This window comes from Mirounga angustirostris, unplaced genomic scaffold, assembly GCF_029215605.1.
Source record: "Mirounga angustirostris isolate CCGP_5_RB_7025 unplaced genomic scaffold, mMirAng1.0.hap1 SCAF_11, whole genome shotgun sequence".
Lineage (NCBI taxonomy): Eukaryota > Metazoa > Chordata > Mammalia > Carnivora > Phocidae > Mirounga > Mirounga angustirostris.
This window is the reverse complement of record NW_026991719.1, coordinates 4,611,021-4,634,807: the sequence shown is the minus strand read 5'-3', so window position 1 is coordinate 4,634,807 and position 23,787 is coordinate 4,611,021. Positions and strand designations below refer to the sequence as shown.

The window sequence follows — 23,787 nt, the reverse complement described above, 5'->3', positions numbered from 1 at the left end:
AACCAACTGAGCCACCTAGGTGCCCCTGTTTTCTTTTCTCTCCTTTTCCTCCCCTGTTTTCTTTTCTAATAACATATTGTGAACTCAGGTGCAACCCTCTTATCTTTAAGACTTATGGACAGTGTCCCAGCACCTAGTAGAGCGATCACTGGCAATCTCCTCCCAAAGTAGATCTGCGATGATCTCAGCCGACCTACCCAACTAGTACTACCCAAGTCCATACGGACGAGAGTCCACTTCCCCCACGCACCTCTGCATTCCTAGCATTTGACCCCGCCGGCCGTGCATCATGGTCTATCTAGGCTGTAACCAGCCGCCCGGCAGGGCATTTGGTCTGTTTTGCTCACTGACAGACACTCATCCGAGCATGGAAGGTGCCCCATAGCAGGTGCTCAAAAATATTTGTAGAATAAATAAATAGATGCAGTACTGGATAGACACTCCCAAAGCCATGGGAGATCGTGGACAAACGCCGTTACTGAGTTTCAGATATAACATCAAAGCCAAGTAAGAGATGGGTCATAAAAACCATGGTGTGTCATGACCTCTTAGCTGGATGGATGCCTCCAGCACTGAAATACCGCCCTGTCTCCTTTCCTGTTGCCGGTTCAAGGCAGCAGATGTTCAAGAATTGCACAGGAGGAAATGTTACTTGGGTGTGTCTGAGAAGCAAATTTTAGCCCAGCTGCCTGTCACAATCTGGGTCTTGTTTTTCTCACGTACTCTTATTTTCTGTCTCTCTCTGTCCCTTTTGTCTTTCCTCCTCCACAGAGTGTGTTTCTCCAGCCCCTGATCCAATATGTTCCTTCGGCTTTTCCGACTGGGGGTCAGGGGGGGTGGCGGGGGAGTGCTGGCTTTACAGAAATGCGGTTCCATGAGGTTCTGGACATGCTATCGCATTTCTTTAATCAGCCAAGAGTCACAGAAACTTCATTCTGTGCATTTACGGCTCCGTGTAAACACAAGCGGGAAGGAGGACACCTCCCATTCACTGGAAGACTCACACCCGACTGTGTCGATTATTCTGAACAAGAAACCGTTCCCTACGGATGTTTGGAATTACAGACACACTGATGAGATCAGTATAAAGAACGCTTCCTGGTCTAGAACCTTAAACTCATGCTTCTCTCATATTTATCTTCTGGAAAACATTGCAAGGAAGCCACCCGGGTTTAAAGTAGAAACTCTGAAGGGTAAACCTACTGCGATTTCTGTGGCTAATGGAAGGGTTGTGATTTTCCACTTTAAACAGAATCGTGAGGCTGCTCTTGAAACAAGCCCTTGGCGAACTGGCTGGGTGTGCAGGGTGGGAAGTGGGAGGTGTGGAAAACCAGCATGAACATCATCCCGAGTTCAACAGTGAGCCCTCAGGTGGGAGGTCCGGCAGAGTATAGCCTCCCGAAGCAGGACCCAAAGCACAACACAGAAAAAGGGGAGTTTTCTTCCACCTCCGAAGATGAAACGGGAAGTCCCTCCTCGACATCTACCTGCCGCAGGTACAAGCCTGGCAGGAACTGTTTTCCACACACTCCCACGTCTCTTCACGATCTGAACATCACTACGATTCTAAGTTTAAAGACACGGGGAAAAAAAAAAAATCTAAAGCCTATCCCCGCACCGAGGATTACCGCTCGGTTGCATTTGCTCCTTTATGCCTGGGACAGATACAACCCCAAACTGGTATCAGAAGACCCAAACGCCATCCTGATTCGGGTAGAGTGCATGGTGCAAAGAACACCCAGTCTGGGATGTACGAGGACCTCGAGGCATTTGAACTGAACGTGAAAGGTCTGAATCTGGCCCAGGCCCCGCCATGGCTGAGGCTTTGGAGAGAAAGCACAGAAACATCTAAATGCCATTCTGCTTGACAGCACAAAGCTCCAGGAGGGCACAAAGCGCTAGAGAGAGGGCACCGGGGTGGTGTTTCAGGGGGGCACTGGACGGCAGGCGCTGCTAAGCTGCTAAGCATTCCCCAAAAGGCAAGAGAAGGAAAGTCCTTCCAGGCAGAGGATGCACAAACACAAGTCGTGTGCCCCCTAAAGAGGAACGTTGGTTTGGCTCCAAGTCACAGCGAGAAGGGACTTGTGCTACGGGCTTGAAGCTGGGCAGCCAGCCAGCAGGCCATGAAGGATGGGGACCACCGTGCCCCAGCTGCAACCTGGGGCTTCCTCTGCCTAGGAGGAAGAGCCACTCGCAAGTCAGGGCCAGGGTCCGCTGATGTCGTGCCTGGACTGTGGCAAGACCGGAAGGAACAAGACAAGTCACAGGAGGAGGAGCTCGAAGCGAAGCACCGTGACATGCGGACGCATCCCCCAGCCTTTACAGAGCAAAGCACTCTTGCCATCTCATCTCCTTGCACGGCCCCAGTGGCGGACATACTAGAATCACGGAAAGGTCTGTTTTACTCACTATTCCGAGGGCTCCAGCGCACAGCGTTTAAGTAGAAGTTGCAGTAATGGAAGAGAAACTCATGATCGGAGAGTTGGGTCTTCCCTTGAAGCAGAGGCATGAGGTCCCGTCCATCGATGATTCTGTAGGACAAATGTTAGACAGGCATCAGCTGGGGAATGGTCACATCGTCTTTGGGCTAAATCGCCCCAACCTTTGACCTGTCCTTCCAGCAAATGAGAGCATGAGAGAGTCACCTAGTTATAATCCAGCAACCAACACAAAGAACACTCACTGACCCGTCGGGCACCATATGCAACTTCATGAAGCCAGTTCTGCTCTTGCATGAACTCATTTAATCCTGCACCATGAATTGGGACCATTATCATCCCGTGGTGATGAGTTGAGGAGACATCAGTCAGAAAGCGTACATGACTTACCCGAGGTCATGGGACTGGGACCAGCTCATGGGATGCAAACCCAGCTGATTATTGGGTATCGGTGCTCTCTACTGCTCTCCCTGCTGCTCATCCTAAACCCAACTTCTGCCTATTGCCTTGGCACAGAGGAAGCTTCACTCACAAAGTACATAGCTCTATGGAAAATAAGAACATCTAACAATTTAGGTGACAAAGAGGTAATACAGAGCATGGCCACAACTTGGATTGGATAGACGTCCGTGGAAGCACATATCTAAATCAGAATGAACTAATTTGTGAATAAATACTAATGACAATGATACTAAAAACCCTCTGGATGCATTGTTCCCAGATGCAAATATCTCTTCCAGGCCTGCATGTGTAAGTAGACCAAAGGGAACTTCCAGACTGCAAACATTTGATAATATCCAATTGGTTATGAGCAAAAGCAGATTATTAGGCATTTAAAGAAAGGAAAAATGTACATTAAGAGCCACTAGACCAACGGAAGCCATAGATACCATCAGGCCCCATCATTAAAACTAGGGACACAGAGCAACTTTGAAGGAGTCAGATGGTCTCACCTGAGGATTATCTTCCTCTCATTAAAAACACGCCATCCCTATCATCTCTTATTATGAGGAATTTAGAAACTGGAAGGCAGAGTTGGCTATATAATTTGGGTTAGCATTCTTGAGAGGCCCCACGTCCCTCAAGCTTTGTGTGTGCTTTATTTTGGTGTCCCTAAAACCCCCATCCTATAATTACAGCCCTGTTGCTTAGCACTTCTCCGGCCCCCACCCTTGTTATTAATCTCGAGCTCCACAGAAGCCTACAGACTGAAAATATCCTACTATTGTGAGCTAAAAATAAGAACAAAAGGCAGACTTGGCCCCCTTCCCAAGCCCCCGCTTCCGTTCGCCATGACAGGAGGAGGAGGAAGCAAGGTAGAGAGACGCTTCTATTGAGAAACGCTATGCTCTCTGAAATACTCTTTCTATCCCGAAATGGCAGTCATTGTGCTTTGGTCCTTTCAAATCCCTTTCGAGAAAGACTCAGTCCGTACTAATATGCAATCCTGAATAGGGTGGAAAGAAAGAAAGTGGTGCACTAGAGTGAGAAGGTGTAAGTATCTGAAGAGGAAAAGCCCCAAGCGGTGAAAAATGACCCAGAGGAGGGGACAGAGGGATGCAAAACGCGCCCCCCCCCCCCACCCCGGGACCTCTATCTCATGTGGAGAGCAGGCCTTTCGAGGACCATTCAAGATGGAGAACCCATCTTCATTCCCAGGACACAATCTCTACCTCTATTTCCTTGTGCTTTAGATGTAGACCTAGAGCTCATTTTTTTTTTTTTTTTAATATCTTACACCTAATGTGCTCATATTCTTAGAAGCGGGCAGTAAATCACACGGCCATGGAGAGCCACCATTGAAGAGAGCTACAGAAATATGACCTGTCAAAAGGGGCTCGTTTCTGCCATGAAAAATGGAAAGGGACCCTACTTGAGCTCAACTTTTAAATGGTGTCTAAGCCATCAAAACACTTGGGATTGTTTTAAATCGCATGTGTGAGTCACAGTTAGCCGTGGCCATAATCCGAAGACAGCACATGACCCCTGACGTTGCCCGTATGGAAATGTTCCCATAACGTCACAGCCTGGGGCACCGGGGCCGAGGTTCTCTCAAAGTGACATGAAGCCAAATTCCACATTCCTCGGACGTGGTGTTGAATTTGGAGAGTGAGGTAGGAATATTCCCCATGGGCTCCTGTCCCACGACACGGTCATGATTTCAAGCATTCATTTCCAAGCACTGTGCATTTCAGAATGTCAGGTCAAATTAAATACCGTGGGGATGACCTTCACATCATTGCAGAGAGCATGTTTTGGGAACGTGCCCGGGCTACAGTGACCCTCATTCCCCCGTGAATGTGCTGGCCTCTCTCTTAGCTCCGAACCAGTGAATCGTCTGCCCGAATGTCCTTGCCTCTGCCTGGCCGGCTCTCAGAAGGATTTGGGGATCATATGAATAGAGAAAGCTTTGGGGGTGAGGGGACAGAGAAGAGACAGTTTTGGGGGACTGACAAAGAGGTTAATTTGGGGCACAATGCTACCTGTGCAATATTCAAAATAAAGTGATTTCTTCAATGTAGAAAGTTTATCTTTCATAAAGTAAGGAAAATCCCAAGAAAACAGAAAGATATCTTCATAAAGGAAACCCCAAGTGACCAGAAAGTTATAACCTAAAAAACACCTCCCTTCGTACATATTAAACTCACTGCCTAACTTGAACATAAAGTAAGGTCAGTCGTAAGTGGTGGTGCATACATGAAGAGTTTCACCTTTTATTCTGCAAAATGCAGAGGAATTAGCTTTATCTGTAGGACTCTACTGAAATACTCCTCTAGAGCTATCGGGCAGCAAAATTAAACAGGAGAATGAAGTCACTCCCCTTGTCTTCATTACACAAAACTGGTATCAAGCATTCAAGCACTGATTTCCTTTCTTAACTTGAAAAAAAAAATCACATTTTAATTTTATTTTCTTTATGGGAGAGGAGACCTAAGTATTTCACCTTCTTTAAAATGTGATTCTCAAGGATGTTGGCACCCCCCTTTTCTTCCCGCCCAGCCGAATCATCTCTGGCCAGAATATGGATGGTTTCCAAAGGTTTAACCAATTAGGGCGTGGTGCAATTCTTCATCACCAACATCTGTGGACGAGGAGCATCGTCATAGGCTTCCTCTGACAATATTCTATCTGCTTGCAAAGATGTGACTGATGGTAAGGTTTTTCATTTTTGGGAATTAATACATTTCATTATACATTCTTCTTATGTACATCCATGTTGCTTATGTTTAATATCACACACACAAAAAAGGGTTGCCCTCCCTTTATTTCCAGAATCAGCTCATTTGGAGACACAGGGGGAACAATTTTTTCTGAACACGCCGGAGATAATGGCCACCAAAATTCTTTTGATAAACTGTGCCGCTGAATGCAAATGGATCAGTGAAGTTATGTGTGAAGGAAAAATTCACGGCAGAGAGGAATCTCATGCGGGCTCAGCACGGGGTCGAATGAAAGAATTATTCTCCCAGTAGCACTGAGACTCTGCTGAACGAGTATCTCTTATGTGTATCCCCGGAGCCCTGCTCTCTTGACTGAAGTAGAAACCCTGCATGGAAGGGCTTCTCATCTCCCACCGAGCTCTGATTGGTCAGGAAGGCCACCCACCAGACTCAAAATGGTTCTTAAGAATGACAAGGTTGTACCTGAAGGCTAGCGGTCTTTTGAATAGAAATCCTCCTGATCCCACAAAACACACAGAAAGATGTGAGGGCACCTCATTAAGTCCTCGTCAGACAGCTTGGGGTTCGACCCTTCAAATGAGTTTATTCTCCTGAGAAATGTAAATTTAATACTGCTAATGCAAGAAATCAGGGAAGCTGACCTCCACCAATCTTTGTGGGGGAGAGTTAAGGTTATCTTGTGAAGAATAGATATTGTGAATCATTTGTAGATGGATATACATATGGGGATGTTGTCCGGATGCTTTCATTGAAAAGTTTTGATGATGTTAATACACCATAACAATATTTTCCATAAAAGAGCAACAGTGAGCCTGAGAGCAGAATCTGTCAACCCCAGCACTACTAATATATTTGGCTGAATTATCTTTTGTTGTGGGAAGCTGTCTTGATCTTTGTAGGATATTAAGCAGCATCCCTGGCATTGGGATGCCAGTAACACTGAGTTAAGACAATCAAAAATATCTCAAAGACATGGTCCATGGGCCCTGGGAGAAAGAGTCACCCCAGTGAGAATCACCAAGTTAGATGTTCCCAGTCTCAAGGGCAGGTATATGAGGATGTTTTCTGGACCTGGTTGGTAACACGATTTAAATCAGACATTTTGTGACTAATTTTATTTCCATGAAGGATGTGGCCAACGCAGTTCTGTTTCCTTCTCTGTGCGGTCTCCAGGATGACGGTAGCATTCTCTGGGGCCTTAGAGCTCCACCCAGAGATAGCATCGTTGCATTGAGCTGGATCAACACACATCAATGAGATCCATGAAAAGCATCTTCTATATTGCAAAGGCGGTTCTTACCAATGTCTTGGCTCCCACATGAAATATTTTGGACCTGCCGAAGAGGGAGGCCGCTTTTTTCTTCAGTGGGCACATACAATGAAAACAGACTGACCTCCATGAGCCTCAGACTGCCGTGGGCAGGAGGCCGGAGCCACAAGATTTCCCTCAGCAGATTTTCCTCTTTGCCTCTGACCTTTCCCTTCCCTTGTCTTTCCCCGATTGCATCAAAGCCCATTTAAAGATACTGTGAAGGCAAAGGCAGCGCTGATTTTAAGATTATGAGCCATGAGAAAAAAAGGTCATTAATGAAATGGCCTGAACACTTTGTCTGCACTACTTAAGGAGACACTAAGTGTTACTCCAAGGCTAAGAACAAGGGCCCATGAGTAGATGAGACAGAGCGTGAGATTCCTGGCTTCATATAAGGTAACACTTTCTATGACCTCCTGCTGTCATGTTTTCCGTCTGTCACTGAGGTAGCAAAGGACTAGTTTGACCAGAGTAAATCCTAAAAGTGCCCTTCAGCCCTCCCCCTTTAGGATTCTATGATCCCGGATGAACGTTGACCGTGGAAGAAGAAAGAACTGCGCTGATGTACTTCTTCCCTCTCAATGTGGCAGGAAACCCGACAATGGCCACCATTCATGCACTTACATGCTCTCCTGCTCTCAGTCTTTCCAGGAAGCCTGCAAGGTCAGTGCCCTGACCGAAGCCACGTTCCAGATGAGGAATCAAGGCCCACGAAGTGAAACACAGACCCAGCGGGGAAGCCAAGATCAGAACCCAAGCAGGATCCCTGCTCTTAGGCACAGTAGCAGACGCTCTTAGAGTGTGGCCCAGAGACCCACAGGGACCCCCAAGACCCTTCCACACGGCCCACACGGCCAATACTGTTTTCACGAGAATACCAAATGCTCTCTGCCTTCTGAGCTACGGCTCCTGCAGGAGCGCACAGTGCATTCCTCCAGTGGATTCACGGCGGGTGATGACATCATCACTGTCCGCGGATGCAAGGTGCACTTGGGCACTCGTGTGTGTTCAGAATTTTTTCAGGTTTAAGGTCTCCTACGATAAATGTTGACAGACATAAGCCACATATACAAAAGGTCTTTGGGTTCCTCAATGACAGAAGAAGTACATGGGTGTTGAGACTGCAAGGTTTGTGAAGGGCTGAGCTGTCCAATGTTGCCTAGTCTCTAGCATGTGCGTGTGTGTGTGTGCTGGGGGTGGGGGGAGATACAACTACAGAACAAACTTCAAAACAATAAGGAAACAATAAACGATAAAACGAGCTTAAAAGCAATGGGAAATGAGCAAACCTATCCCGGACTCAGTGCTGGCTGAGCTGCGCTCTCCTCTCTGTTTCCTGTTTCCTCTTCATTCTGCTGGCAGCTGAACTGAAACAAGATGTGCAGCCCCGCCTGCATGACATTAGCCTGGCCTGCCACCAAACTAATGAAAACAATTAGTCTGCATGGTTCACTAAAAACTCTTCAGGTTGGTAATAACGCTTAAGAAGAAACCATTGGCAATGTCATATGAAGTTGTATTTAAATTCAAGAGAAAGACGTTTCATTTAGAACTTGCTAAATGAAGACACACTGGGAGGGAGGGCCGTTGACGGGAGAACCAGCTGCCTTTCTTGCTGCCGCAGCAAAGAGCAGCTGAGTGGGACCCCAAGCAAAGGCAGGGGAGCCAAACATGGTGGGTCAAAGAGGTGGCTGCCCACCTGCCCTGTGACAGGCCCGTGGAAGGCACAGCCGGGACAGACAGGATCAGTAGGACGTTGAAAGTCGAAGACTCGTGAGAGCCAACACAGACACCGCACCTTGCCGCTCATTTCCCACTGGGAGAACGGGATTGACGGCTTTTCTGCGTCGGCAGCCCCATCAGTGAGCCCCCTAACTGGACGTGGATAACAAGTCCATCTGGAGATAACAATGACGTCATGCAGGCAAACCAGAACACACTTGCCCCTGTGAGATCTGAATGACACAATACCAACTGCGTCTGAGTCACAGTACCTGTCCTTGGGCAGTGGAGATCCTGCGAGGTTGACCACCGTAGGAAATATGTCCATGTTGCTCGTTGGCTCGTCAATCTCTAGCCCAGCCTTTATCACCCCTGGCCACCGAAGAATGCCCGGAATCCGGATACCTCCTTCCCAGTTGTTTGCTTTCCCCCCTGGAAGACCAAAAAAAGAGGCAACAGGGAGACGTATGTCTTTTCAAAGCTTGCTTTAAGGCTCATTTCAGTATACTCTTCCAAATGTTCAGCATGGGGTGGGTGATTTGGAAGAGCCAAGTGCTCTAATTACATGGATTCAATAAAAATTTTGTGAGCAATACAGCATACATGGTGGTGAAAAAAAATACGACATGGTCCCTACTATGCACAGCACAGGCCAGCATCGCCTAGTGGTCACGAGCTATGACTGTCATCGGGGAAACTCAACTCTCAGAGTAAGAAAGGACTCAAGTCAATGACTATGGAGTCACAAAGTTGAAATTCTATTTCTACTTTTGCCAGTGGTCATGGGCAAACCAATAGTACCCCAAAATGCCCATGTCTACATCCTCAAAACCTGGGGATGTGGTACCTTTCATGGCCAAAATGCTTAGGATTGTGGATTATCTGAGTGGGTCCAGTGTGATCACAAGGGTCCTTAAAAGGGGAGGAGGGAAGCAGGTATATGGTATATCTTACAGGGGAACCATATCCCCAGGATAATCTGGAATATGACCCTGGATTATCTGAATGGGTCCAGTGTGATCACAAGGGTCCTTATAAGGGGAGGAGGGAAGCAGTTATAGAGTATATCTTACAGGGGAACCATATCCCCAGGATAATCTGGAATATGACCCTGGGTTATCTGAGTGGGTCCAGCATGATCACAAGGGTCCTTATAAGGGGAGGAGGGAAGCAGGTATAGAGTATATCTTACAGGGGAACCATATCCCCAGGATAATCTGGAATATGACCCTGGGTTATCTGAGTGGGTCCAGCATGATCACAAGGGTCCTTATAAGGGGAGGAGGGAAGCAGGTATAGAGTATATCTTACAGGGGAACCATATCCCCAGGATAATCTGGAATATGACCCTGGGTTATCTGAGTGGGTCCAGCATGATCACAAGGGTCCTTATAAGGGGAGGAGGGAAGCAGGTATACGGTATATCTTACAGGGGAACCATAATCTGGAATATGACCCTGGATTATCTGAGTGGGTCCAGTGTGATCACAAGGGTCCTTATAAGGGGAGGAGGGAAGCAGGAGACTCAGAATCAGGGCAGAGAGAGAGGCTGGCTGATGCTATGCAGCGGGCCCTGAAACTGGAGGAAGGTGCCCCACACCAAGGAATACAGGTGCCTCTAGATGCTGGAAAAGGCACAGAAACACCTTCTCCCCCGGAGCCTTTACAGAGGCACACAGCTCTGTCAACACCTTGATTTTAGCGCAGGTGGACCCATTTTGGACACCTGCACTCTGGAACTATAAACTAATCAATCTGTGTTGTTCCAAGCGACCGAATTTGCGATCATTTTCAGGGCAGCCATAGGAAAAGAAAACGCCAGCATCCGTGCCTCACATCCCCAACACATCCGGTTCATCTAGTAGAATACTAGATCTACTAGTATTCTACTAGTAGATACTTCATCTAGTAGATGAGTATTGGTTGAGTATTAGGTAGAATTATCGCAAATGCCACATCCAGTGTCTAGAACATGCAGGAAGCACACAGACAGAGGTAAAACCAGACGGTTTCCCAGAAAGTCCTTCCCCACAGCTTTAAAATGCACTAAGCACAGCTGAACACCACAGGAATAATAACCATGGGATGTCAGGCTGGAAACAAGGGAGAGAATGGATGTTCAACTCCTTGAAAATACCTTTTCAGACTTTAGAAAAAAGAATGAAATAAAGAGTGAGATGAAGAAAGTTGAAGGACAACGCAGATACATAGCAAGGAGAGAAAGCATGAATACGAGGCATGCTTAACAAAGGATGCAAATGCCATCGAAACTTAAAAAATGGACTGCCGGAGACAGAGGTTCAAGGGATCTTGAAGCAAAGCTTCACTTTGTCATGCTGATTTTTGATGATGGTACACTGATTTCTGACCATTGCAGAATGAACTGTAGCTCACGATTACAGCCTGAACTCTTATAAACAAGATCTTAAAACTTCAGGCACTAAATGTTTTGTATGCACAGACATCAGGGAAAATTCACACATAAATTCATATTATAGTCTGCAGTTTCTAGAACGGCCTCCACGAGAAGTTAAAAGTATCGCACTAAATCTTTTCAACATGATCTTAAGGTAATTATCTGACAAATACTGTTACTCTTGCATCACAGATACCACATCAAAGAATAGGGAAGTTCAAACACTTTGCCATAATTTATTCAAGTTGTCAACAGCTGACTGAGCTACAGGAGGAATCACAACCTGTGAATTAGTCTGATTATCCTTCTGTGACATCAACTACATAGAACTTTCACCTGCTTATTCGTATAGTAGATGAGGCTCACGGCATTTCACCTGCTTATCCTTCTACTCAATCAAACTCAGAATGTGCACCTGTTTACCCTTTTTACCAGATCAAGATAATGGGATTTTCACCTGCTTATCCACACTCACAGAATTTAAATTTGCTTATCCTTCTACTAGACCAAGCTCATAGACTTTCATCTATGTATCCTTCTACTAGATCAAGCTTACAGAATTTAAACTTGCTTATCCACCTACTAGATCAAGCCCATAGACTTCCATCTGTTTATTCTTCGAGATCAATCTCACAGATTATGCACATGCGAATACTTCTACTAGATGAACCTTGTAGTATTTTCAGCTGCTTGTCCTACTGGATCAAACTCACAGATTTTTCATCTGTTTTTCCTTCTGTAAGATTTAGCTCACAGGATATGCACATGCCTTCCTTTTACCACATAAGCCTCATAAAATTTTCACCTATTATTCTACTAGATTAAACTCATGGAATTTAAAAAAAAAATCTATTCTACTAGATCAAACTCATAGACTTAACTCTTACTCTTCTTCAAGTTCAAACTCACAGAATATGTACCTGCTATCCTTCTTGATGAACCTCATAGGATTTTCATTTGTTTTTCCATCTATGGGATTAAGCTCAGAGAACTTTCATGTGTTTATTCTTCAACGAGATCAATACATACAAGACTATCCTAGATAAACCTCATATAATTTTCAGATGTTTATCCTTCTTTGGGATCAAGCTGATAGAATACGCAGATGACTGTCCTTCTACTAGATCAAGTTCGTAGAACTTCACTTAATTTAAGAACAACAAAGGAAGTTTGCTACATAACATAAAGATCTTGTTTAATTAATGGCTACAGTATATATTTATTGCCCCACTGGTTAACATAAAAGAAATAAAGAAGAAGGTAGACCAAAATACCACAATAATGAAAAAGAATCCTTTAAAATGTATCATCTAGGTGCAATGTGGCGTTGCAGATTGGATCCTGAAACGAAAGAGCACATTAGTGGAAAATATATAGTTCAGTTAAAGGTGATGTTCCAATGTTAATTTCTTGACAGATAACAGTGGTTATGCAGAAGGTTAATGCTGGAGGAAGCTGGGTACAGGGAAAGCAGAAACTATCTTTAATATTTGTAATTCTGTCAATCTATACTGATTCCAAAGTAAAAACCATACTAAATACACAGAGATGGTTCCCCAGTTGATTAAATACTTGCATTCTCTAGATGACATCAGGGAAAATGATATGGATTACTTCACGGGGTTTTATATGTACTGTTTTTTAAAAATGTTTTAAAGATTTTATTTATTTGAGAAAGAGAGAAAGTGGTGGAGAGCGGCAGAGGGAGAGGGACAAGCAGACTCCAGGCTGAGTGGGGAGCCCGACACGGAGCTCGATTCCACGACCCTGAGACCACGACCTGAGCCGAAGTCATTCGCTTAATTGACTGAGCCACCCAGGTGCCCTATATGTGCTGTTTCTAATGGCTAAATTTAACTGATCACATATGATGTGATATGGACTATGATGTGCATTTCATTAACTAAATCCTTACATCTCCCTCACAAGGGCACTACCATGACTCCCCATCTATAGAAGAAAAATATGATGGCCGAGGATATGCATTTCATCTCATTAAATCATTACACCTACCCCACAGTGGTGCTACCTTTACTGTCCAATTTATAGATGGAGGCTATCTATACATACACCTGAGGGGGCTGAGCAAAATTACGTGCTGAAGGTCACTGATCTAGTGAGCTAGAGCGCAGATACAAAGCTTTGTTCAACACCAAAGTCTGAATTTGCACAGTTCCTCAATACAATTTCACCTCTGGTGCAAGAGAGAGTGCTGTCTTGCCTGTATAACGTTGGAAGAGGGCCACAGGTGGGCTGGATTTAGAAATTCAGAAAGACAACTCTGAACCACAGGCTTAAGAAAAACTGGGACACTGAGCACATTCTTTTATGTTCCCAAGAGTCAACAGATGTACTCTTGAAGGAGAAAGGCAATGTCCCAAGGATGGTTTCCCGGGGCTCCCCAGGTGAAGGCAAAGGGACAACTAGCTCCAAATCCGCATGTGAGCGGGCCTGAGACGTGCCAAACCTCCCATGCCTTGGCTAGAGTCTCCGTGTCTTAGAATAGCACTGCCATGAACATGGGCCACAGATGTCTCTTCAAGATTCTGACCTCATTTCCTTTGGATATGTACCCAGAACTGGAATTGCAGGATCACAGTCTCTTGAGGAACCTCCATCTGTTTTCCACAGCGGCTGCACCACTTTGCATCCCCACCAAGAGTGCACGAGGGTCCCCTTTTCTCCACATCCTCACCGACACTTACCTTTTGTCACAACAGCCAAGATATGGAAGTAAATGTCCGTGAACAGATGAATGCATAGAAAAAATGTGGGATTATATAGACACACACACACAGTGGAATTGCAGGCATAGGCAAGAAGGAAGTCCTGCCATTGGAAACGACATGGGTGAACCTGGAGAGCACTATGCTCAGTAAAATACACCAGACACCAGAACGATGAATACTGCGTGATCTCACGTACGTGAGGAATGGAGACTAGTCAAACTCAGGGAAGCAGACAGTAGACTGGCGATTGCCACCAGGAGGGGGTTGGGGAATTGGGGGGATACTGGTCAAAGGTACAAGGTTTCAGTTATGCAAGAAGAGTCAGTTCTGGGATTGAACGTGCAACAAGAAACTACAAGTTAACCAAACCGCATTGTCACGTTGTATACATGACCTACGCTGAGAGAGTAGATCTCAAGTGTTCTCACTACAACAACAACAACAACAAGACAAAAATGGTAACTATGTGAAGTATCAGCTAAGTTAAATAACTTGATTGTGCTGATCATCTCACAATGTATACACATCCCCAGTTTTGAATTGTGTATCTTAACTGTGTACAATTTTTACTAGTTTTAAAAAGCTGAAAAAACCAGCAATGGATATACTTGCTTTTATTTTGTAAATATGACTCAATCTTGTCATAAGAAAACGGAATGGTTCTTCCATCTCTCTTACCATTTCTGTAAATGCCTATCCACTTATATAGGCGTGTGCACATGTCCACATACACACACACAATGTAGACGGTGCCACAGGAATCCACAGGCTCGTCCGAGGTACGTATCTATCATGAATCCGACATCAGGGATCTGTTATGCTCTAGGAAATTTGCTGAGGTCCCAGGCCTCCGGGTGATGGAAGAGAAGTCTCTGAGATGTATAACCACTTGGAAAACAAAACAAAACTCCTCGAGAGACCCTCAAGACGTCACACCCTGCCAAAGATTCAAGATCCCCCAGAGAGTTCCAAGCCACGAACAGCCCCCTGGCGGAAAGAGTTCTATGTGGGTGCAGGGAAGGGGCTTACCTGTGCTCAAGTGCAATGCTCAGAGCACCCTCAGGGAAGGCACAGGATTTCCTTGGGATCCAGTGTGGTGCAGCCCCCAAACCCAGCCATCCACTGACCACTTGCATGTACGGGTGGCAGGACCAGGTACAGTGTCATCCCCAGCTACTTTTCGGAAGACAAACCATCATACTCGGGACGAACTCTTACACCTTGTATGAAAATACGAACCCACTGTGTATAACCTAAGTCTCTCATCTTACAGTTACAAATTTATATTCAGAAACTAGAGAAATATATCAACAAACAGAATCTCACCCAATTTTCTAAAGCTGTAAAAGGAGTGTTTTTTTACAACAGCAATGGTAAAAAAAAAAAAAATTAAAAACTGTTTAACAGATGATAAACACATCCGTGCACACTCTCCCCAGGGAACAACATGTTTGATAAAGTATGATCACACATTTCCAGGCATGTGTTCATGAGCAAATATCCTTACTTGTCAGATGGTGTAGCTTTGAGTCTCATTCCTCATTCCCTGGAAAGGGCTATGTGCAAAATGCACCCGTCGGACTTAAAAAGGGCAGTACACACTTCTGCTCTCCCAGGAACTGCTATGGTTGCTACGGTTGTCCCCGAATGAAGTTCACAGGAGCTCGAATGCTGAGCTCCATTCATTTGGCAAGTATTTATTAAGCAATGACTTACAACGACCAGGAATAATGATGGAGTGCCCCATGTTCCAAGAACGATTCAAGCTCCTTGCAGATATTAACTCATTCCTTCCCCACCGCCCTCTGTAAGGTAGGTACCCCATTCCACAGCTGGCAAATCTCTGGCCAACAGGACATGGCAAGCAAGCGATAGAACCAACTAGAGCTCCAAAATCGGGGCTACTGAACCCTAGCTTTTCCTGATTCTCAGAATCCCACAGGGAACACAAATAAATGTGAGCTTTGTAGGATGTATGAACTGTATGAACTGGATCTCAACTGTATGAACAAGGATCTCACCCCACAGAAACTCCAAGTCTCCAAGGACAACTCACATGACCCCACAGATCCCTCTGACTGGGAGTCAACAGCACAGGAGGGTCCCTAGAACACCCGCCCTGACTCAACAGAGTCTTGATTTAAGTCGTGAAGGAGAATTAAGTGCAGGAAAGTTGGAGGCAGCTTACAAGAGAAATAAAGAAAAACAGGGTAAGAAATCTGGATCTTTTTTTTCTTCTGAAAATGTATGAGCAAAGAAAAGAAGCAAGGTCTAAATTTAAAATCTGGTCAAGTAACTGTCAAAGTCACATGTCTCTCATCTAGATGGTCCTTTGCCATGATGGGAAGTCACAGAGGTATGATGGCTGAGCTCATCAGTCTCTCCAAGCAAGTGCAGAGAAAATTCTACCATTTATTACCAGACTGTTGTCAGGAACAGCTGCTTCTGAACCAGGCTTCAATTTTTGTCCTTTCTAATGCTGCCACCTGGCAGGTCAAATCACTTTCAGTGGCAAGAGTATATGACAGTCATTCTAATGCTTGATCAGGGTGCAGAGTTTTATGAAATACATTCTTGGCCATTTTTCTCCTCTTGGGCATCTCCATGTCTGCATAACATGATTTCTCTGGATTGATGCAAACCCCAAAGGGTGCAATTTGCATTCAATGCTTTCTCACCCAAGATGCTATATTTTACTCTTTCCTTAATTTATTCATGCCAGACGGGAGATACGATAGAATAATGATCTGCGTTCTATCAACCTATTCTGATGGCAAAATAAAGAGCAACAGTCTCCTGATGTCAGTGCTCAAAGAGGGGTAAAACTTTGGAAAACACGCTTAAAATGAATTGACACAGTTTGAAAAGAGTAATTCCTTAAGGAACATGACCTCAAACTGCTAACTCGTCTGTGTAGGGGTCAGTCAACATAATTGCTTTCCCAACACTCATCCTCTGCTGTCATATTTTGAGACATCACATCAAGGAATGAGTGTGGCTGTATTTCAATAAAACTTTATTTACAAAATCAGGCATTGGGCTCCATTTGTGGATCCCTAACACCACAGTTGCCTAAGCCCTGCCCTGAGTTACTGAATTTAGATTGTGCTGTCAGGTGAGTGACTCACCCAACCTTATTCTGAATTTAGATTGTGCTGTCAGGTGAGTGACTCACCCAACCTTATTCCACGATATTAAATCCTATAGTATTGAGTGGAAATGTCAGTGAGGCTCCTACTAACAATGCATTTCTTCACTCAGCTGAGCACCTTCTTATTATCTCCTGCGAGTCGAAAAACTAAAGCACATATCTTCCCCGAGAATGTAAAGCGAACCATGTCCTGGGACTGATCCACCTCTGCACCATCACACCTTGGTTGAGCTAAGTCTCACTTTAGTGCTACAGGAAACAGCTTGTCCCATCTTGCCTTCTGGAAAGTTCTGTGTCTGGATGTCTGCTCTGCCAACCCCCAAATGATTCTACACATCCTTGAAAGCCTGGACAACATGATGCCCCTCCTATTGAATTAAGCCCCCAACGGCCACCACTGCAGGCGACGTTTTCCTACTGTCCATTTCCTTCGTATGTTTCCAGTTCCTTGTTTATGGGATGCCTGACAATCATGACGATCAATTCTGTGCACATCTCATCATCCCAGCAGGACCACAAGCACTTGAAAACAAACTAATTCAGCACTTAATCAACTGACGTCCACAGCATCATCTTTTCCAAATTATAGTGGCCAATCTCTTTCTTGAATGAATGAAATAATGGATGAATCAGTGAACAGTATGGTTGGGGAAAAAAAAGGCTCTCCTGTAGATGAGTGTGATGAGAAATTCTTATTTCCAACGTTCTGTTTGTCCGTTAACATTGCTAGGACTTTTCACTTCCCTCATCAACTGCATTCCAAAAGTTCTCTCCTCCAGAGTCTTACCAAACTCAGAAGAGAGCCTCACCTTGCATGTCATCCAGGAAAAGGAGCTCATTACCATGAAAGACCCCAACTCCCCGCCTGCCCAGAGCTCAGTTTATATACCACCACCATATCCTTCCCACTGTCCTGCACTTTGCCGCCATGCAACCTCAGACTCCCTCCGCACAGACCACAGTAGACCACATCACTTGCATCTGCTCCGGCTCAAACGTGAGTAAATCAAACACCCATCCTCCAACCACGAACCCTGCCCCCTGATATGGATTCTGCAACCATGGGCCCAAACTGCGGTATTTAACCTTGTGGTATCACGGCCATACATTCTACCAAATGAAAACAGTGCAATGAAATCCTTCTGTCACGGCACTAAGATGTTGATCATTCGGCAGGTCTCTTCTCTGCTTAAGGGGACAGTCCCAATCATTCCAAATGGCACGGCAGTGTTCGGGGTGCTTGCTAAACTTATCCCATCTATGTGGTTGTGACTATTGGCTCCGATCATGTAATACACCATTGTCCATCATATTCTTGCCCAAACACTGACCCCCGTATAAACTCTGACTTGAGTTGACATCTCCCCAGTAAGACACCAGCTGTCAACGAAAAATGTATCTGTTCCCCATAAATCTTGATCTTCTCAGCAATCGGAGCTTCTCAGTGATGCCTTGTACGTTAGCTCTCTATGGAAGTTTACCCCTGATCATCACATATGCTCCAACCTTTCCCACAACCAAGTCCTGCTTATAACAGCCTGCCTCCCTGCACAGAAAATTTCTTAAAAGAACGTGAGAATTTTTTCCCCTTCCCCCACCCTTCCATCCATCCAGCCTCTGTCCCCACACCTCTCCACTAAAAATATACTTGTGAGCATCATGTGAGTAATAAATGAAATGGACCTGTGTCCTCATCTTACTGGCCATTTTAGCACCACTCACCATTCATGCTTTTCCCTGAATCTTCTCTTCTCCTAGTTTTCTTCTTATTTCCCAAATCACTCTGTCAACATTGCCTTTATGATATCATCATTGTCCACATCACCTTTTAGGTAAGAGTTCCTCAGGGCGTGGTCCTTGACTCTCTTCTTACACCAAACCATCTCATACACCTCCCCACCTGCCAACCAAATATAGCTCTCTGCCCATGAGTCTCAATTCATCAAGAGAAATGTCCATCTATCTACACAACCACGTAAGCCAAAAACACAAGACCCATCATGGATGTCTTTCCTTGTCTCCACAATCAACAACCAAACAGCAGTGGATTTACCAAGGTCTTCCAGTCCCGTGTTCATCTACTCAAACTATGTATCCTTCGAACCCAAGCTCAAGAATTTTTTTTCCACTTATGTATTCAGTCAGAAGTGAGGCACTGTTGTAGGTCCTGTGGATACAGAAGTGAGTAAAACAACACGTATGCCATCACAGATCTTGTATTCTCATGGATGACAGTAATGCCTTGCATGTACTGAGTACATTTGCCAACACTTTGCATGCACTGACTTGTTAATCCTCACAAAAGTTCTTCATGATATTCCTCTAATAACAACCATATTATTCCAGCTCTAAAGATGAGGGACTGGATACACAGTCATTCCTCAGTTTATTATTTGCATGCGTCTACCCTTTCCTTATACTGGATTTGGGCGATATTCTTCACACACAATTTTAACTACTACCCAAATGGCAATAGTTATTTTTAATACATCCCTATTGGACATATTAACTTGGATGTGGGGTATCTCATGAGCCACATCCCCTGACACTCCTGGTTTAGTCTTCCATCTCTAGAAAGGCCAAGCTACTTTTCTGTTCACCGTAAGCATCTCACTCCCACCTAGAATGAATTCCTCACTTCTCCTCTCCTTGCCAGCACTTAAAAACATCAGCCTGCAAAAGGTCATCTCTCCCTGGGAGGCTCTCAGAAGTCCAGGTTGGGCTGACTACCTCTAAGCATCCGTTCCCAAGAGTTCCTTTAGTTCGTTATTCTAAACTATCTCTGTAGATCTGCATCTCAGCATTAGAATATGAGCTACAAGAGCTCAGGGACCCTGTCTCCTTGGCCTTCATGCCCTAGAAGCTAGCCCCACGCTTAGCATACTGTACAGAGTCAATATACGAGTGCTTGTTGCTCGAATGTAACTGAATGAGCACACTCAGAAATGAAGACAGAATGCGGTCTTCTTTCAAAGCTGAAAAGGCTGCAGATGCCTCCCGGCACACTAAATACCCACATCAGCAAGACAGGGCTACTTTGCCTACTCTGGGGAAGCTGATGAAAATACCTGTCAAAATCTGAAGTCAGAACCTACATGTTGCATAACCACCTTCTAATAAACTCCCAGACCCTCTTGCTGTTTGGTCTTGTTTTTGTTTTTTTGTTTTTTTCCTCCAACAAAAGCATCCACTGCTCTCTGAAAGTTGTGTTACTGCATGAGGGCACGACACGCCAAATTCATGGAGTATAAGAAGCAACTCATAAGCCGCCCAGACAGGAGCCAAATTGGTTGCTTTTGGAATCCACACTTAAGGTAAAGGAGAGATGCCAGGAATGGGAGGGCCTCAGACGCGGGCGTCAGGGAATTTGGAAAGCCTTTTTCTGCACGTGGGGGAAGTCTATGTTCCTGAACGGCTCAGGAAAATAGGATTTCCACCACCCCCATGCTTATGCAGACGCTGTCAATAGAGTTAATTTACCCATCCCATTGACCTTTATTACTCACGTTTAGGCAGAGTAAAAGGGAGGTAGGGGGAGAGCCTCCTTCAGGATGACCTTGATTGGAGAGAGGAATGGAAATGAAGCCAGAGCTAATCTAACCGTTCTCTTTCCAACACTACAGGGACTTTTCTGCTCTGAGAAAGAGGCAGAAAACTCTAAACGCGACTATAAGAAAATCTTAGGGAAGTTATTCTGGTCCCAGCAAAAAGAGGCTATTTTAGGGGAGAAAGGGGGAGATACTCAGGTATGGTACCAGGAGCAGAAGGAAGAAAAATCTGGGACATGTTCACTATTCATTCAGCAAGTATCTACTGAACACCTACAATGTGGTTATTGTAGCAAAGAGACAGAGAGGTGAATAAGGCACCCCAGATCCCCGCTCCCATGGGATTTACATTATAAGAAGGGAGACAGATCATGAGCACAAAATTATAAACAGACAACATATCAGATGCACAAGAAATTTTACTAAGTTGGTATGTTGAGTTCTGATTGAGGGAGATCTCCAGGGTGATCTTACAGAGGCAACGCGGGAATGAAAGATCAAATCAATGCAAAGACCAGGGGACGAGCTTCCCGCCAGAAGGAACTGCCAATGGAGAGGCCCTACAGTGAAAACAAGATTAAAATGCTGGGGGACCCCAGAAAAAAGCAGACAGGCATGAGGAAGATAAAGCAGCTCTCTGTCATGGTAGGACTGTGTACTGCCAAGGTGCAGACCTCACATTTCATTCTCAGTGGGTGGGAATATAGTAGAGTGTTTTAAGAAAGGAAGAACAGTTGAGAAGTCAGAGGAGACAGAGACTGGAGTGATGTGTCCACAGGCTATGGGAAGCCAAGGATTGCCAGCGACCAGCAGAAGGCAAGGAAGGATCCTCCAGTAAAGCCTTCAGAAGGAGCATGGTCCTGCTGATCCCTTGATTTAGGACTTCTGGTGTCTGGAAGTGAGACAGAACAACCTTCTGTTGTTCGTAAGCCATCCACTTTGTGGCTGCCCTAGGAAACTCAGCACGGTACAGTGAGCGCATGTGTATTAAAGCTCATCCAGGTGCCTGGGTGGAGAGTGAACTGACAACAAAGAAGAATCAGGAAGGTGCGATCCCAGAGCATGAGTGTGTAGGTAAAGAAGTGAGGGGACTCAAGGCAGAGCCCCAGAGGTCCCCACCTTTGAGAGGTAGGTCAACGGAGTAGGAAGAGCCGGCACTGATGGTGGAGCAGAAGCTTCCAAGAGTTTGCTTACACCCATCTCTACAAGAAGCGTTCTAAGAGCTTCAAACGTTGACTTAGACATCAGGTGACGCAGAGTGGGGCCAGCCGCTCCTTCCATGGGAGAACCACTATTTACAGGACTATTGCCTTGAGCTCTGGTCCAGATGAGTGTGCAGAATGAAGAGAGCCTTCTGAGGACTCCTCCACCACAGACCCAACACCTGCCCAGGGAACATTTACACAAACGGAGAGCCGGGACTTGTGCGTCCCAGAGACAGTACAGGAGCGCAGGGAGATCGTACATCCTCTGTTCCTTTAAAAGCACCGATTCCCAATCCCCGCTCTCAAATTAGCAATGTGCACATTTTCAATATTTTAACAGCCCTGCTGGAATTTTTACATTTATCTGCTATATGTGGTCACAGGCCAGTGTAAACGTTCTGACATTTTGTTGTTCATTTATTTATCTTGCTCTTGGCGAAAATCCTAACAGCTCAGTATGGGAACGCTGTCAGATTAACTAAAAGCACTAACGGAGGCAATGCTTCCTGAATTCTTATGGTGGGAACACGGATTGTTACTTGGTGGGCTAGGTTTATTAGGTTGACACAATCATTCAGAACACGTGGACAGTGGAAGGAAAATTGATTTAGGAGATTCTCAGAAGTAAATGTATCAGGATCTGTTAGGATGAAGACATTGCCAAGACTGCTACAATTTCACTAGGTCCACACTGGACCCTACTTCTATCTCTCAATTTCCTTTGATGCCTTTTGACCAACACGGTTTACCCTTCTCTAAATCTAAACAGGAGATTCATGCTGCAAACACATATCCTTCAAAAAAAAAAAAAAAATGAGAGAAAGTATTAATGGTGTCACTATTCCTTCACCCCTATAATATTACATTATTTTTTTTAAATGAAGACTACCACAGGAATCTTCTGTCCCTACGACTAAAAGGAAGATCGTGTTGAATTCTGGAGAAGGATGATTTAACTGTAGCCATTCTATCCAATTCACCCGCAGATTCCATTAGGCAAGTCGACTTGACTGGGTAATAGGGTAGAAGCACTCACTCATATGCTAAAGATCTTTCCGAGAGGTTTAGATTGAGACTAAAAATCATTAACTGTTCAGAAAAAGATGCTCTTTTGATCAGGGAGTTTAAACAGCGCGATTCCTCTGTGTACGAGCGTGCTGGAGTTGACAGCTTTACAAAACGAGATGTGACACTGAGAAGAGTCTTTGGTCGTCTCCTACGGCTAGAAGGAAACCATATCTTCCTTTTAGGGCAGCCGCCTTTTAACAATGTTGCCCTGTAAGCCTGATTCCACCTCGATCTGACAAAGGGATAATGCTTTGCCACAGCAACGTGGCTGAGATATTAACACAGCGTCATACTCTGGTAGTATTTCTAGCACTCAAGCGAAATAGCAAAACACTGCTCACACATCCAATATGTTCCTCTTAAAAAAGAAAATCAGGGAGTAGCTCCTGACATGCTGTTAGGGTTCTATGGTAACCCTGGCTTGCGACCATCCTTCGGGACCCCTGACACTCTTTCCGACCCACACCACTGATATCTCCAGGAGAGTCAACTGTCACAGCGAAATGCTAAGCCCATCTCGTCTTGCTCCTCACGCATCCCAAGATCCATTGGCCGGGGGTCATCTGGTCATCTCCCTGAACCGACGCGCTTCACGGCAGTCATAATGTGACTTTCTTAAATCACGTATTACTTTGTAACCGCTTCTGTTACTGTGATTTACGTATGTGTCTCACCGGCAGCCGCTTACCTACTTTGGAACGTCGCAGGCCTTCAGCGGAAGAATAAATAAAAGGCTGAATGCGTGCATGCGATACAACCCATCACTCCATCCTTAGAGACGCTGTCATCTCTAAAATAAAATAAAAACGACTCTCTCTACACAGGCCATAACCTCGCTGAAATACGGCGATACACCTAATCTTAATCTACGGGAGTAGAAGTTTTCACTTCTCCCTACACTAAAATAAGAGGATGAACAGAGGGAGGGCTGGTCGGAAGAGGGGCTGCCGGGGATGGTTAATCCTGTGCCGAGGAAACACGACGGGTCATTCACCCGACCCGAGTCAAACAGCATT

General features: G+C 45.1%; 1 protein-coding gene across 4 annotated transcripts in view; it reads right to left on the bottom strand.

Annotated features, from left to right (window-relative positions):
- STS (steroid sulfatase) overlaps positions 1-23,787 on the bottom strand; it is a 159,944-nt gene that overhangs the window by 11,792 nt on the left and 124,365 nt on the right. For all 4 annotated transcript variants that reach the window (XM_045874236.3, XM_064573694.1, XM_064573692.1 and 1 more), the window contains 2 exons: positions 8,927-9,086; positions 2,410-2,531 (listed from right to left, as the gene is read on the bottom strand). In XM_045874236.3, the coding sequence (XP_045730192.1) occupies positions 2,410-2,531; positions 8,927-9,086 (282 nt within the window). The remainder of the gene's footprint in view (positions 1-2,409; positions 2,532-8,926; positions 9,087-23,787) is intronic.